The sequence below is a fragment of the Eurosta solidaginis genome, chromosome 4 (assembly GCF_040869045.1).
Source record: "Eurosta solidaginis isolate ZX-2024a chromosome 4, ASM4086904v1, whole genome shotgun sequence".
Taxonomy (NCBI): domain Eukaryota; kingdom Metazoa; phylum Arthropoda; class Insecta; order Diptera; family Tephritidae; genus Eurosta; species Eurosta solidaginis.
Genome location: NC_090322.1, coordinates 197,515,388 through 197,532,859, shown reverse-complemented (window position 1 = coordinate 197,532,859; position 17,472 = coordinate 197,515,388). Strand labels below are relative to the sequence as shown.

At 40.3% G+C, this 17,472-nt stretch overlaps 1 protein-coding gene across 2 annotated transcripts; it reads left to right on the top strand.

The window, feature by feature from the left end:
• Nucleotides 1–7,666: 7,666 nt before the first annotated feature.
• Nucleotides 7,667–16,736, top strand: LOC137248907 (ubiquitin carboxyl-terminal hydrolase MINDY-3 homolog). Of its 2 annotated transcripts, none has more exons than XM_067779888.1 (8): nucleotides 7,667–7,870; nucleotides 8,308–8,457; nucleotides 8,535–8,668; nucleotides 8,732–9,136; nucleotides 9,217–9,508; nucleotides 9,568–9,727; nucleotides 15,153–15,312; nucleotides 15,378–16,736. In XM_067779888.1, the coding sequence occupies exons 1-8, from the start codon at nucleotides 7,828–7,830 to the stop codon at nucleotides 15,522–15,524; spliced, it is 1,491 nt and encodes a 496-aa protein (XP_067635989.1). In that variant the 5' UTR covers nucleotides 7,667–7,827; the 3' UTR covers nucleotides 15,525–16,736. The 2 variants fall into 2 exon arrangements, with proteins under 2 accessions (XP_067635989.1, XP_067635990.1); XM_067779889.1 differs by lacking the exon at nucleotides 7,667–7,870 and adding an exon at nucleotides 8,095–8,235.
• The last annotated feature ends 736 nt before the right edge of the window (nucleotides 16,737–17,472 follow it).

The following is a 17,472-nucleotide window of genomic DNA, read 5'->3' as shown; positions in this document are numbered from 1 at the left end:
AAGGTTAAGTTCGGGTGTAACCGAACATTATATACTCAGTTGAGAGCTATGGTGGCAACACAAGAGAAAATAACCATTTAGGAAAATGAACCGAGGGAAACCCTGGAATGTGTTTATATGACATGTGTATCAAATGAAAGGCCTTAAAGAGTATTTTATGAGGGAGTGGGCCATAGTTCTATAGGTGGACGCCATTAGGGATATAGCCATAAAGGTGGATCAGGGTTGACTCTAGAATGCGTTTGTACGATATGGGTATCAAATGAAAGGTGTTAATGAGTATTTTAAAAGGGAGTGGGCCTTAGTTCTATAGGTGGATGCCGTTTCGAAATATCGCCATAAAGGTGGACCAGGGGTGACTCTAGAATGTGTTTGTACGATATAGGTATCAAATTAAAGGTATTAATGAGGGTTTTAAAAGGGAGTGGTGGTTGTTGTATAGGTGGTCGCCTTTTCGAGATATCGCCATAAAGGTGGACCAGGGGTGACTCTAGAATGCGTTTGTACGATGTGGGTATCAAATGAAAGGTGTTAATGAGTATTATAAAAGGGAGTAATCATTAGTACCATAGGTGGACGCCGTTTCGAGATATCGCCATAAAGGTGGACCAGGGGTGACCCAAGAATTTGTTTGTACAATATGGGTATCAAAAGAAAGGTGTTAATGAGTATTTTAAAAGGGAGTAATCCTTAGTTCCATAGGTGGACGCCGTTTCGAGATATCGCCATAAAGGTGGGCCAGGGGTGACTCTAGACTTTGTTTGTATAATATGGGTATCAAATGAAAGGTGCTAATGAGTATTTTTAAAAGGGAGTGGGCCTTCGTTCTATAGGTGTTCGCCTTTTCGAGATATCGGCATAAAGGTGGACCAGGGGTGACTTTAGAATATGTTTGTACGATATGGGTATCAAATGAAAGGTGTTAATGAGTATTTTAAAAGGGCGTGGGGCTTAGTTCTATAGGTGGACGCCTTTTCAAGATATCGCCATAAAGGTGGACCAGGGGTGACTCTAGAATGAGTTTGTACGATATAGGTATCAAATTAAAGGTATTAATGAGAGTTTTAAAAGGGAGTGGTGGTAGTTGTATATGTGAAGGCGTTTTCCAGATATCGACCAAAATGTGGACCAGGGTGACCCAGAACGTCATCTGTTGGATACTGCTAATTTATTTATATATGTAATATGTGCCAAGATTTTAAGGGTTTTTTATTTCGTCCTTCAGAACTTTTTCATTTTCTTCTAATTAATATGGTAGGTGTTACAACCATTTTATAAAGTTTTTTCTAAAGTTATATTTCGCTTCAATAAAACAAGCCAATTACCTTACCATGTTTCATCCTTTTTTCGTATTTGGTATAGAATTATGGCATTTTTTTCATTTTTCGTAATTTTCGATATCGAAAAAGTGAGCGTGGTCATAGTCGGATTTCGTTCATTTTTCATACCAAGATAAAGTGAGTTCAAGTAAGCACGTGAACTAAGTTCATTAAAGATATGTCGATTTTTGCTCAAGTTATCGTGTTAACGGCCATGCGGAAGGACAGACGAACGACTGTGTATAAAAACTGGGCGTGGCCTCAACCGATTTCGCCCATTTTCACAGAAAACAGTTAACGTCATAAAATCTATGCCCCCACCAAATTTCAAAAGGATTGGTTAATTTTTGTTCGACTTATGGCGTTAAAAGTATCCTAGACAAATTAAATGAAAAAGGGCGGAGCCACGCCCATTTTGAAATTTTCTTTTATTTTTGTATTTTGTTGCACCATATCATTACTGGAGTTGAATGTTGACATAATTTACTTATATACTGTAAAGATATTAAATTTTTTGTTAAAATTTGACTTAAAACAAAAAATTTTTTTTTTAAAGTGGGCGTGGTCCTTCTCCGATTTTGCTAATTTTTATTAAGCGTACATATAGTAATAGGAGTAACGTTCCTGCCAAATTTCATCATGATATCTTCAACGACTACCAAATTACAGCTTGCAAAAATTTAAACTACCTTCTTTTAAAAGTGGGCGGTGCCACGCCCATTGTCCAAAATTTTACTAATTTTCTATTCTGCGTCATAAGTTCAACCCATCTACCAAGTTTCGTCGCTTTATCTGTCTTTTGTAATGAATTATCGCACTTTTTCGGTTTTTCGAAATTTTCGATATCGAAAAAGTGGGCATGGTTATAGTCCGATATCGTTCATTTTAAATAGCGATCTGAGATGAGTGCTCAGGAACCTACATACCAAATTTCATCAAGATACCTCAAAGTTTACTCAAGTTATCGTGTTAACGGACGGACGGACGGACGGACATGGCTCAATCAAATTTTTTTTCGATCCTGAACTGAACTGAGTATAAAAAAAGCTGAAAATTAAAATAAAAGAAGGGAAAGGAAAATAAATAAAAGGGCCGAATATATATAGGGGGCGCCGCGGGTGCTGTTGCGACGCCCGGTGCTATGTCCCACCCTCAAAAAAACCATGGCCACCGACGCACCTAAATTTCGGTGGCCCCTTACCTGATTTACCTAAGTGCCTTCTAAAAGAATGTAGACGCCAGCATTCCCATTCTAATTACAAGTTTATTCAGATATCATTATTACTAAAGTATGTATGCTATGAAAGAAATATTTAAAGCTATACCTATATTTATGTCACCTCCTTTTTTTTTGACAAGGGTTATAAGCGCTTGGTGCAAAAAAAATTTTAAGTAAATGTGCTTATGAATAGTAGATAGATTACATACAAAGTAGAAATTTGGTTAAATGCCCTTTCACAGAAAATTGTTATAAACGCAACTAAGACTAAATTTGGGGTAAATCATACTCCTCGAAGAAATTGTTTCACATGTTCAGGCAAAAAGTGAACTTTTAAATTTATGGTAAAATTAACGAAATCGTTTTACTTGTTCAGGTGAAACGTAAACTGTTTTGCATGTACCAGTCAGTGCTGGTATTGTTTTGTGTTTAGTTCAACTCAGTCAAAAAAAATAAAATTAAAATAATAAAATGAAAGAACAAAGAAAATAATTCAGATTTGAAAGGTTTCATGTATGTATATAATAATATGACTTTAATATGTATAAATTTATTTTTGACATATATTCATGTAGAATGAAGCAATTTAAGTTCCACTGCAAATTTTATGATTTGTAAGTTAAACTCGACAATGCATTCACTTCTTGAGTTGAGGTTGATAATGAAAAAAAAGCAATAAAGTAGATGCCATATTAATTATTCACAATTTACACGGGCATGCTGCTGTTAGTAAGATGGCAGCAAGCAATAAAAATTTGCATGTACTGTAACTTACATTATCACTAAATTTAACAGTTTATAGATAAAGATTATAGAAAATAGTAGATATTTTTTTTTTTTTGTTGATAATGTAAGTTAATTTGCATTACTCGTTAATTGCATCCCTTAATATAAATTTAATGCGTTTTAACTGATAATGCAATTGAACTTGAATTACCAATAAAACTTTATTCCTTACAGAAACAATATCAATACCTTTTGCTCATTCCAAAAACATATCCGCAACAATTGCATTAATTAAAAAGTAATAGTAAAATTTTACTGTAACGCAAAGCAACTTTTAATACCTGAAACTTTTTTTTGTTTCACGGGCAGTACAAATTGCCTACCTATGACCATTAAGATATGTTTTGTTTTTTTCTTTCTTTATGCTTCTAAGTTAATTAAACCTCCTTACTTCACTTTACGTTACGTCTACTTTTTTTTTTTGCATGGTATAATAAGTTAACTTTACTACAAGTGGATGCAGCTTGCTAAAGAACAAGGTTGAGGCTACACATACGTATATTTAGTTTAGTATTGGAACGAACTCACCGCTTTAACCGCTGATATTCGTTGTCGCAATTGGCCTGGCCGCAGGCCTATGTTCGCTGCCCTGTGGTTGTCATTGTAGCTGGTATATTGTAGCCCGTATGGTCGTAGCTGATAAAGATGCGGCTAGTATTGTTGTAGCCGTTATGGTCGTAGCTGATAAGATGCGGCTAGTATTGTTATAGCCGGTATGGACGTAGCTGATAAAGATGCGGCTAGTATTGTTGTAGCCGTTATGGTCGTAGCTGATAAAGATGCGGCTAGTATTGTTGTAGCCGTTATGGTCGTAGCTGTTAAGATGTGGCTAGTATTGTTGTAGCCGTTATGGTCGTAGCTGATAAAGATGCGGCTAGTATTGTTGTAGCCGTTATGGTCGTAGCTGATAAAGATGCGGCTAGTATTGTTGTCGGTGGTACCGCCTGTTGTAGGTGTTAACATTAGTGGCCGCAAGCCTATGTTCGCAGCCCCGCTGTGTGCGTTGCAACTGGTGGTGGCGGTACGTCTGGTGGTTGTTGCGCTCATGGAAGGGTTGGGGGAGGTACTACTGATGGTGATGCCCGTGATAATAGTAGGCGCCGTTGGTGGTGGTGGGCGCTTTGGGTCGAGGTAACCGAGTGAACCGGGTGGCGATAAAGCTTCGCGCTACCCTGTACGAGCCGGATGACTTGGCTCTTTGACGTTGACTGTATTACGTGGCAGCGTACTGCTGGCCCTGGAGGCGGACGTGGTGTCGGACTCTTTTCCGCAGGTGGTAGTGTTCTTCGTAAACGTAGAGGAAGAGGTTTATCTCACTAAGTGTGACTGCGAACGCCGACCTACTTCAACTGGACCTTGGGTCCACACAACACAACCGGTGCAGAGTTTATTACCACCCAAAATAGACGCGTAGAAACGAGATTTGTCGGAAAGAACGGTTTCGGTGCTTTGCGCTATCGACTCTTTCCTAGTTTCTGGACAATTACCTGCGTATGTGCACAGCCGGCGAGGATGTTTTGTGATCACCAAATTTTTCCACCCTTCCACTTTTTTATCTTGCCGGAAACTCATCGCAATTTTCGCTAGTGATCGCAAATCTGGTTTTTCCTTGCTTTCGATACTTTTGATATCGCCACTTTCGCCCCATCACTAGGTGTGCTCGCGCGAACACGCTCCTAAGTGGACCGTAACCGTAGACCATAACAGCAGACCGTAACAATATTACAAAGAAATATACTTATTTACTTTCAAACGAGCACTTAATTACATCTCTCTTTAATATCCAATATTTTGGACAATTTTAATTAACAAATTGTGATACTTTATTACCGGGGACGATTGCTAAAACACGACCAAAACCGTCGGGAGAGGTATTAATAGAACCGTTTTGCCTCGCTTCCAATAATTCGAATGCCTTTTCTCTTTGGACTCTTGATAACAGGACAAAACGCGTCTTTTCAATTATCTTTCCACATTTTTGGACGGGTTATTGCAGTCGACCACACTTTCAAACTGTTTTTCGCGGAGAACTTTTGAACGGGTAGAAAAACTTAGCACCCGTGTTTGTATTCTTAATGCTGGAAAAACTACGGGTTCTCAGATACCCTAATTCAAGACTTGTATAATTTTCTGTAGGACCCATATAGGTGCACAACCTTTTCATACTAAATTGGTTCCAAAAAATTTACCATCACAGCAACCCATATCTGATATTCCACTCCATTTTTTGTTTCCCTGTGTCGCTTTCCACGACATCAACCCCGGTAATTTTGACACTTGTTCAGTGTCAAACGCAAGTTACACGCAGGTTCCACTGAGTTCCACAATAGTTTGACACTGACCGAAGTGTCAAAGTGCAGTGTGTTAGAAAGAGAAGGAATTGTTTCCTTCTCATACATATCATACTTTTTAACCTGTACTATGACGATAACATTTGATTTCTCATTTTTGGACTGAAATTTGATGTGTGTGGTGAAACTCAAGACGAGTGTGGTGATACTCGAGAAGTGCACACGCAAAAAGTTGGAAATACAAAACTTCTGACTGGCAGCACCTAGCAATTTGACAGCACATTTGCAGGCACAGCGACATCTGCCGGAAAAGCAGCGTGAAGTGTAAAATGTTGCCACAAAATTAAATTTTTGTAATGGTCGTTTTCACCACCTTCAGTTTGTCACTTATCTATTATCGTGTACGGTGTACTCACAATAAATAGCTTTTCCGATTTATTCTACAAAATATTTTCAGTTGTCGATTTAACTGGGGATGGTGAAAGCGAAAATGTCAAACGAGGTTTTCTGACAGATTTCCATCCTTCAAGGAAAATCTAAACTAACTGAATATAGTGAAAATAGTTTGACCGAAAATAGTTTACCATAAGTTTCACTAACATGTCTGTCTGACTCGGGAAAACCAAAATTTGTTTGATATTGACGACGATTCAAGGGGTTGATAAGCGCAATACAAAGCTTCAGAGCTTCCGCAACCCAATTGTCGCCTTCACCTACACGAGGGGAATCCTGTTATAATTCTGAATGTATCATACGCAAAATGAGCAGGCAAGGCTCTGGCGACCCCAGGTTCCTTATGGAACTAGGGGGTGTGTGGCGCGATGGCCTAGAAGGTTTATTGTGGTCATATTAATCGTTCCTGATATGGTCGGGCTAGTACCTTAATTGTGCTTGTTACCGGAACGTACCGGATCTATATCCGTCAAAGAAACATCAACATCGAAAACACTCCCCAGAAACCCATGGGAGTGTTGTTGTTGTTGTAGCAGTGCTTCGCCCCAACCAATAGGTGCGACCGATCACTAATTGTCATCAATATCCTCTAACGGGAGTGCAAGGAAACTTGCTGTTTCAACAGGGGTGAACCATAATGAGAGGGTTTTAGAGGCGTTGCTTCCACATTACAATTAAAGAGATGGTTGGGGACACATTTACTTTTGCTCACAACTATTAAAATTCGTCTAAATATCCATATCGTGAGGGATGTCAAAATATGCGTTTTAGATCCAGGACGACGAATCCGAAAGCGGAAATTAAAAATTTGGTAACGTTTTGCACCACCTAATTTTTATCAAAAATTATCAAAAGTGGTACCAAAAGGCGCGTCTCGACCTCCGTTTTTAGAAGGCGAAAGAGAAAATTAGAATTTTTATTACTGTCAAAAGATATAAGCAAAACATTGGTTCAAATTTTATTGTGGTTGTTTTATTTTGTCAGATTTGTTGTACACACACACTAATGCAGAAAGGTGTTCTGTGCGCATTTAATTTTGATCCCCAAACCGGTGTTGGACTCACCCAGGGTTATTTTTTTAAATTGCGGCCGAAGGCCGCCAACGCTGAAAGATGTTCTGTGCAAAAAAAAAAAATATATATGGATCGGTCCCCATATTTTGGACCCTCTTGGGTTCATTTTATTGTTTTCTTTTAATATCTTTCGACCGAAGTAAAATTTTTAATTTCCGCTTTCGGATCCTAAAATCCTAGGTAGAGACGCGTGTTTTGATACCAACTTTGATAATTTTTGATAAAAATTAGGTGGTGCACCGTCTTGTAAAACGTTACCAAAAATTTTATTTTATATACATACATATTTCCGAAAAACCGCATTCGGATTGGTGAACCTTGGTCTAATGCGCATCTTTTGACATCTCTCCCGATATATTTGGACGAGTTTTAGTGGTTGTGAGATAAGTTAAAAAATTGCCTTAAATTCCTATAAAATTTCGATTATGAAATCGTTCCAAAATCTCTTACATTTAAAATACTCCTATTTATTCCATAAAACACCCAAACATGCAATATATCGACAAAGTTTTCCTTATGGCATCACTTCGTTGCACTGAGCTAAATAGAATTCGTGACCAATTTCGGAGTGCATTTCATAAAAAAGTTGAGTGTGTTTTCAATTAATAAACAACAAAGCAAATTCCAACTGAAATGGTGTAAATAGGACGAAAAATAAGTTGCCTTTGCACCGATTACAGTGTTAAATGCCTTCCAGTGAGCCACAGTCAATAATAATAATGGAGAGCGGTGGGTATTTTTGGGTGCGATTTCTGGATTTACTCAGTAGAAGGGCATATTTGGCGAAATCATTTTATTGTCTTTTTGTGTGGTTTGTGATCCTTTCTACATACTTTGGCTATCTTTAATAATTCAGTCATTTTGTATATTCTCTATGCGTACTGAATAGATGTTATTGATACTCATAGAATTTGGTAAATTTTCATTAGTAAAATTTGATTTCTCCTGCATTCGGATTAGCCTTGAGGGAACTTAACCTCAATTTATGCAAAGGGGCAGCTCCGGAGAAAATTTGACAAAATACTGATTGTGTACATTCGTAAATCATTAATGGCAATATTTTCCACATTGCAATATGGCCAGTAACAGTAAAAGTATTCATTTGAATGCATTGAAAGATGACACCGTTTTCAAAATTTCTAATTAATCACATTCTCTATTTACAGAAACAGTACGTAGTGATGTCAAAAAGGAGCGTACCCCCAATGCGAATCAGACCGAAGAAACGCAGAATACTGCACAAGAACTACAGGAGATACGCAAATTGTTGTGGGGCACGGCTATACGGACGGATGTGTTCCGTCGTTGGTCGCAAGGTTAGTAAGTGGCAAAATTTATCATAGGGATTTAGAAGACGCAGCAATAACATAATAATAAACAATTTTTCTTGCAGGTTTTGAATTTTGTGATACCGAACCATCCGCGCTTGTGCAAAAGGAGGGTGGACCATGTGCTGTGATAGCGCCTGTACAGGCAAACCTTTTAAAAAATGTTATTATGGATACGCCAGGCCATTCTCTCAAGGACGTAAGCAAAGCTATATGTATACATAAGATAAACAGATTTATTAACTTATTGTTATATATACAGCTTACCGAAGATAAATGTCGTCGCCTTCTAATTCAGGCGCTGTGCACAATACTAACCAAATGTCGTGCACAATATTTTCGAATTGTTACCCTACCCATGGAAACATGTTCGGAAGTCAAAGAGGTGATTAATGCAGCTACCGACATTCCAAATGTGAAGCTTAGTACAGCTACATTGGAAGAGGCTGCTACACTTCCTGCTGACGCTACTAGTTTACCAACAGCAACAACAACAGTGTGTGTAACAAATGCACGTGAAGTCTCATCGGATGCATATCATGAGGGATTGCAAGTGTTAAATTTTGATACAAGTGACGAAGTAGAGAAATTTTATACGGAAAACTGGCAAGTTCTCTCTGGCCAATATGGCGTAATGCTCTTCCTTTATAGCGTGCTGCTTACAAAGGTTAAATGGCATGGAAGTTCCACATAAAACATTTTTTTATAAATACTTTTATTTTCTATTTTTTTCGCGATTTTCTATAGAAAATTGAAAATGTTATATCGGAGTTATCCGATACATCTGAGCCGTTAATACACAACACATACGGATATGGTTCACAAGCGCTTATTAATTTGATGTTAACTGGGCGTGCAGTTGCTCATGTTTGGGACAATGATCAAGATGTTGGTGGTTTGAAATTACGTGGCATTAATGAACAAAGTGATATTGGTTTTATAACTTTAATGGAACAAATGCGCTACTGTACTGTAGGCTCATTTTATAAAAATCCGAAGAATCCAGTGTGGGTGATGGGTTCGGAGACGCATTTGACAGGTATTTGTATTTTTTTTGTACTTTTTTTGGTTTTTTCCTCTTAATTTCTTTTAAAACAGTACTCTTCAGTAATGAGAAGCGATTGGTGTCACCGGAGACTCCTTCAGAATTGGCAAGGCGCGTTTTCAAATCATACGATCCAGAGGGCAACAATTTCATACCTACAGATGTGTTACAAGATGTATTGGCAGCATTGGATTTAGTCAGTGAGCCGGAATAGTAAGTATTTAACAGAATGTAAATAATAATCTTAGCGTGAGCTTTAAATGGCTATACGGGAATTTTTACCCCCAGCGGGTTAGGTGGTTAGAATATACCCGCGGTAATTACGCCTGTCGTAAGAAGCTTCTAAAATACCAGATTCAAGGGGCTGTGTAGCGCAACCCTTTCAGGTTACCAGCGCAATATATAGCTTCTCCAAATTTATTTGTCAACCTCACCTATCCGCGGCGGATCCTGTTTCACTAAGAGACGAGGCTCTGGCGCCCCAACCTCTTCATGGAACTTGGGGTGGGGAGGGAGGGAATGGCATGGAGGTTTAATGTGGCCACATAAATCGTTCCCGAGATGGTCGGGCTAGCACCTTAATGGTGCCGTGGTACCGGAGCGTACCGGATCTTTATCTGGCAAAGGGCTATCACATCGATAACACTCCCCAAAACCTTCGGGGAGCAACCTTATCGCTACAACAACTACAACACATCCTTCGGGGAGTATCCTTATCGCAACAACAACAACATACGGGAATTTTTTAAAATCGACGAAACGCTAGCAAAAGTGATACATTGGAATTGATCAAAGAATACACACAATGCTGTTAGATCAACTCATCAACTTTACATCATCCAATACGTAATCTACCCTGTTCCACCGTAAACCGCATGTACGAATTATCTATGTGGCTGTGACGATCCTAACTTTTTTACGGCACTGAAGGAAGTGATGGCCTAGAGGCCGCTTCCCAAGGCAGTCGGTTCTATGTACCGGAGCGACTCGGGATTTTTCCCGACCAAGGACTGTCATTTCAGTGTGACCCCATTTAATTTGTTTCGTCCCTCCCACAAATTGTCATCCTCCCAGCAGCTCCTTGCAGCAGGACTGCTACATATTCTCTTACTCCGGGAAGGTATCGAACCCAATCCGGGTCCGTCTCCTGACCCCGGTCCTGAGAAATGGTTTTGCTGCATTTGCCAGAAAAGAATCTTTTTAGGACGGTCATACTCTGTTCAGTGTGTCTCGTGCAAGGGATGGTTGCATCGGACAGGTTGTTCTGGGCTTGATCCCAAAACCCGACGTCCACGTAACTTTTATAAATCTTTTGTGGCTCCTTGCTGCTCACGCCCAAGGGCGTCCCGTAGTCTACGCCTAAGCGTATCCCCACTACCTTCCAGCAGCTTCGCTGCTCAGCAAGCCACAACAAGTACCCGCTGCTGCTCGCGCCCCACGGCGCCAATAACTCAAACAGCTGATACCACTCATAACTACTACCTTCGTAGTAGAGCTGGTAGCAATGCTGAGCATCAGCCCCTGCCCCCGTATTCTTCTCCCCCCCTCTTTTCTGGTAGCAATCGTGCAGGTCAGGGAAACAGACTCTTAGTCCCTGCCTCCGTTTGCACCGTCTGCCAGCACAGAATATATAGGTTTGCGACATCCGCTCAATGCAGCTCCTGCCTTGGGTGGTGCCACTTTCCTAGATATTCTGGTCTCCGCGACGGCAACCCCTCGACGGGTTTCATCGCGCCATGTTGCCAGGTCGCAAACCCAAATCATCCGGGTACCCCAATGCTTGCCCAAGGGCGCCCAGTCCCAAGGCCACAACAGCAATTGCGTCCTGGCCTTCCACAACCTAGGCGTAGTCACCCCTCACTTACCCCTAGAATGGCGGCGTCACCCCTCATGCACTTCAGAATTCTGCAGTTCAACTGTAATGGACTAACTGGGAAGATTACGGAGATAGTCGATTTCATGAAGCGGCACAACATCCGCATTGCTGCGATTCAAGAGACTAAACTCACAGCAAGATCTGCATTGCAGACCTGCTCTGGTTATAATGTCCACAGGAAAGACCGCGAGAGCGGAAATGGAGGCGGCCTCGCGTTTATTATACACCACTCTGTGCAATATCATATATTTGATCCTGGCATCGACCGCAGTGACAATGTCTTAGAACGTCAAGGCCTATCTGTCCGGTCAGGCGATGCAAATCTAGAAATCATCAACATCTACATCCCTCCTGTCACATGTTGCCCCAGTGGATACCGCCCTAATATCGAGGCCTTACTCACTGGCAACAATCGCATTATCTTAGGCGATTTCAATGCCCATCACGACCTATGGCATTCAAACTTGCGGGCGGACAGTAGGGGTGAGATGTTGGCGGATCAAATAGACGAAACGACGTTCTGCACAATAAACGGAGACGCCCCCACACGTATGGTAGGAAGCTGTCATAGCTCGCCAGATATCTCAATCGTGAGCGCAGAACTCGTAAATTGCGTCAACTGGCAGCCGATGGTAACATTGGCATCCGACCACCTGCCCATACTTATTTCGTTCGAGCGTACCGCCGACTTCATCGTCACCGAAAAACGCACTTTCATAAACTTCAAAAAAGGAAAGTGGGAAGAATATAAATCTGCAACAGACAGCAGCTTTGCTGCCCTCCCTATCCCGACTGATGCCCGCCAAGGGGAGCGTGCCTTCCGTAAGGTCATTGAATCCGCCTCGGCACATTTCATTCCCGCCGGGAGAATTCCCGAAATCCGGCCCCACTTCCCGGCGGAGGCCGCGAGCTTAGCGAGGGAACGCGACCTTATAAGACAGCTTGATCCAGGCGACCCCCAAATAAGGGATATAAACCAACGCATCAGATTGCTTGTGGACGAACACAAGCGGGCGAAATGGGAAGAGCACCTAAGAGGTTGTAACCTCTCTACCGGTGTATGTAAACTTTGGTCCACCGTAAAGTCCCTATCGAATCCGACTAAGCACAAAGACAAAGTTTCCATCGCCTTTGGCGATAAGGTGCTGTCGGATGCGAAAAAATGCGCGAGCGCTTTCTGCCGACAATATATAATGCATCCTACGGTCGACAAAGATAGACGGAGAGCCAATAGACACGCACATAAACACAAACTCAGCGCGTCACCAATTACCATCACCGCTAGAGAGGTTGAGGACGCCATTGGTCGCGCTAAACCATCCATAGCCATGCCGATGCTTAAAAACCTAGGGAAAGAGGGTTTCAAATATTTAGCGCATGTCTTCAACCTGTCTCTTTCCACCTTTGTCATACCCGAGAAATGGAAAATGGCCAAGGTGGTCCCGCTACTAAAGCCTGGGAAACCAGCTAACGTAGGTGAGTCATATCGTCCGATATCTCTCCTATCGCCAGTGGCAAAGACGCTTGAAGCCATTTTGCTCCCTTATTTCCAAGCACATTTGCAGCTAGCCCTCATCAGCATGGCTTCAGAAAACTCCATAGCACAACCTCCGCGCTAAATGTCATTAGCACCCAGATAAATTGCGGTTTGAATCAATATCCCCACCATAGAACAGTACTCGTAGCGCTAGACCTATCAAAAGCTTTTGATACGGTCAACCATGGCTCGTTACTGCAAGACTTGGAAGGGTCTACCCTTCCCCTATGTCTTAAAAGGTGGACCGCAAATTATCTGGGTGGTCGGCAGGCATCGGTGCAATTCAGAAACGAAACATCAAAACAAAGGAGAATTAAACAAGGGGTGCCACAGGGTGGTGTCCTATCCCCGCTTTTGTTTAATTTCTACATATCTAAGCTACCTTCACCACCGGAAGGAGTCACAATCGTTTCCTACGCCGATGACTGCACAATAATGGCCACAGGCCCAGGCCCAAAGATCGATGAGCTATGCAATAAAATAAACGGCTATCTCCCTGATCTCTCCAGTTTTTTCCCCTCGCGAAACCTGGCATTGTCACCGACTAAATCTTCCGCGACCTTATTTACAACATGGACGCCCCAAATGTCGATATTGAACATCCACGTCGATGGCACTACGCTACCGACTGCCCTACACTCCAAAATCTTGGGTGTGACGTTTGATCAGGATCTACATTTTGGTGCGCACGCAACCGCAATTGTTCCAAGAATTCAGAGCCGTAATAAAATCCTCAAATCCCTTGCTGGCAGTACCTGGGGAAAAGATAAAGAAACGCTCTTGACCACATACAAAGCAATTAGCCAGCCGATTACGTGCTATGCGTCACCCATATGGTCGCCAAGCCTAAAAACCACCCACTGGAAGAAACTACAGGCCTGCCAAAATACTGCTCTCAGAATCGCCACGGGCTGTCTTCTTATGTCCCCAGAACACCATCTGCATAATGAGGCGAGAATACTCCCCATCAGGGAGAGAAATGAGATGCTGACCAAACAGTTTCTGTTGAATACCCAGAAACCTGGGCATCCCAACAGACATCTGATTGACGAACCAGCACCGCCTAGGGGCCTAAGGAGTCATCTCCGTAAGCATTTTGAGGAAATACGGCACCTGAGAACCCAGCCGTATGAAGCGGAAAAACACAAGCAGGTCCTTGGTGAACTCCATAGACAGGCGTCGGACCTTTATGTCGGGAATTGCCCGGTGAATCCAGTACTTGAAGAAAAATATCCAGAACTCGCAGAAGAGGAACGCATACTCCCCAGGGAAACGCGTGTCACTCTTGCTCAACTTCGTTCTGGATACTGTAACAGGTTAAACTCTTACCTATCCAGAATCAACCCCGACATACAAAATGTATGCCCTGCTTGCAATGTGTCCCCACATGACACCAACCATCTCTTTAATTGTAATGTGGAACCAACGCCTCTAACACCCCTTTCCTTATGGTCCACCCCTGTTGAAACGGCAAGTTTCCTTGGACTCCCGTTAGAGGATATTGATGACAATTTGTGATCGGTCGCGGCTATTAGGTGGGGCGAGCATTGCTACAACAACAACAACAACATGGCCTAGAGGCTTCCTCCAGCGGGTTAGGGGGTTAGAATATACCCCCGGTAGGTATGCCTGTCGTAAGAGGCGACTAAAATACTGGATTCAAGTGGTTTGTGTAGCGCAGCCCTTTCAGATTGCCAGCGCAATACATAGCTTTTCCAAACCCAATTGTCAACCTCACCTATCCGTGGCGAATCCTGTTTCATTAACAGCCGAGGCTCTGGCGAGCCCGAACTCGTCATGGATCTAGGGGTGGGAAGGCGTGAGGTTGACAATTGGGTTTGCTATGGTCATAACAAGTCGTTCCCGAGATGGTCGGGCTTGGTACCGGAACGTACCGGATTTGTATCCGGCAAAGGACCATCAATTTGATAACACTCCCCAAGGCCTTCGGGAAGTGTCCTTATCGCTACAACCACAATATGGCCTAGAGTCACTAAATTAACAAGTACCAGACGGAGATAGTCATGCTCGCTACACTTCCAAAGTGAAGTACTCGCAGCAGCATTTTTAGCCTCATATGTATGTGAAAACCCTGCCAAAACTACGCGGTCTCATGGTCTATATATAGATGAACGATAGCTATTTAAGCCTTTCTTTAGCAATTATAAAATTACTCAATTACTTCAAATGTGAAATATAAAAATTTCCAAATCTATTCTTTCCAGTGTTGAAATTATGCAAAAACGTCTCGATCCAGAGGGTTTACACATAATTCTCTTGAATGCCTTTATGGATGAATTCTTCCCACAAGAACAGCGTTCAACTCCTGATACATTTGATTTAATGCATTACAATGGTATACCTGGATCAAATGAAGGCAATAAAGTAAACTTCATATTTAAATAAAGAATGTATGTTCATGCTAATCACGTGCATATGTTCATTTGTAGGTACGATACTGCAAAGGAACTGCCATATTACTTGAGAGTGATCTAAAATCCGTTTGCATCTCGAACCCAATGTTAACATGTTTACAAACAAAATGGCCAAACATTGAAATCAATTGGCATGATATGCGGATACCATCGTTGAATTGACGAAACAATTAGCCAATATCATATGCAATAATGCATTACCACAAACACAAATGTCGAAAAACTAATTGAAATGTAAAATGAAATAAAATTCTATTTTTGTCATCTAACCATTTTCTAACCCATTGAAAAAGAAAAGCAATAGAGAGCTACAGTTGTAATGTTACTAAATTTAAAAGTACATTCATAAATAATAGTTTTTTTTTGAACGCACGCACTAAAAACAAGAATATTAATTGTTTCGTTAGTGACAAAATGTAATTTTATTTTTGTAAAAATTTATCTAATATCTTTTTGAGCACAATTAACGCTTCTTTGTCTGTAATTCCTATTAACTGTACTAAACAAACAAAAAACTGAAAACCAAAAAAAAAAAAAAAATAAAAGTAGTTTTGCAAGAAAACACCTGAAAAATATATTATTGTTCAAAAATATACAATTGAAATAGATTAGCAACAGCTTACGAACATATTAAACCGAATATTAAAATAACCAAACAAAAATTTGCGCGCAAGCAGAAAATATATGCATTCTTAAACAAAGCAAATAAGAAATATTAGAACAAAACCCACAAAATGATTGAACTTCATTATTATTACAAAAAAAAAAAAGCACAAAACAAAAATTTTTTAGTTGTAAACTAACAAAACTTTTATTAAATTAACTTTTACAAGCACTAATTGTAGTTCATTAATAAACAACCATAAAACGAACAGCTCAAAATAAAGCGTTTCAAGTTGAAATAGACACAAAGAGAACCTTGTAATTACAACACAATTTAGAACATAAACAGAAAAGGAAAATAAAGGAAATTTATTTTTAAATACAAATATTTGAAAAATATTAAAAACTTCTGTTAATAAAATTTGCGAAAACCCCGAATGCCATACTACTATACTAATATATTTCGTAAATATATAAAAAAAAAATATTAAGCATGAAAATTAATTAATAGGCTATTTTAAATTTTCACTTTAATTATACCTTTGATGCACGTGACTATTCTGTGAAACTAAAGTTGATTCTGAACAAATTTAATTTTTGAATCGAATTTATTTAGAATCGTTTTACAGAAGCTCCTCGCATTTGATCTTTGAAATGTAATTAAGTCAACGTGTAGCAAAAAAACAAAATCGATTCATTGTTGCATTTGTAATTAAATAAAAAATGTCGGTATAACATTTGAAATGTACCTTTATTTGAAAAAAAAAATAATAATAACAATAAAAGAATAATGTTAATTAACAGTTTGTGGTATCTATTTTTCCAATTTGATAATATTCAAGAATTACTAATATAATAAATGATATTAAAAGTTTTAAAAACAAAAAAATTAATTTAAAAAGTAATCTATGGCAAATTAAAAAGAATGTGCATATTACCTTAAGTCTTAATAAAATACATGCGAAGTAATATAAAAAATAATAGTTAAAAGCAATTCAAAACAAATAGTACACACACTTTTTACAGTGGGCAGCTAACATAGACATGAACTAGCTTCTTCCCATTCATCCCAAACATATTTCAAATAGAGCAAATTTGTTCACAGCGGGGTTGGCAATAGTTTGCCCAAGTGTATTTCTGCCATGAAAAGCTTTTAAGCGAAAACTCATCTGCTTGCAGATTCCTTTCAACTGTCGACTTCAAACAAACTTTAGGAAAAGCGAAATGGATTTGCTTGTGTGCTGCTATGTTTGAATTTCAGCTTTCTTTAAAGCTTATAAGGCTTTGCCAGTGACGTTAAGCGACACCACCAGGGATTCAAGCGGTTGTGTAGCGCAATGTATAGTTTCTCCAACCCAATTGTCAACCTCACCTTCGAGCGGCGAATGCCATTTCAATAACAGACGAGGCTCTGGCGACCCCAAGCTCCTCATGGAACTTGGGGTGGGGAGGTAGGGATGGCCTGAAGGTTTAATGTGGCCATATAAATCGTTCCCGAGATGGTCGG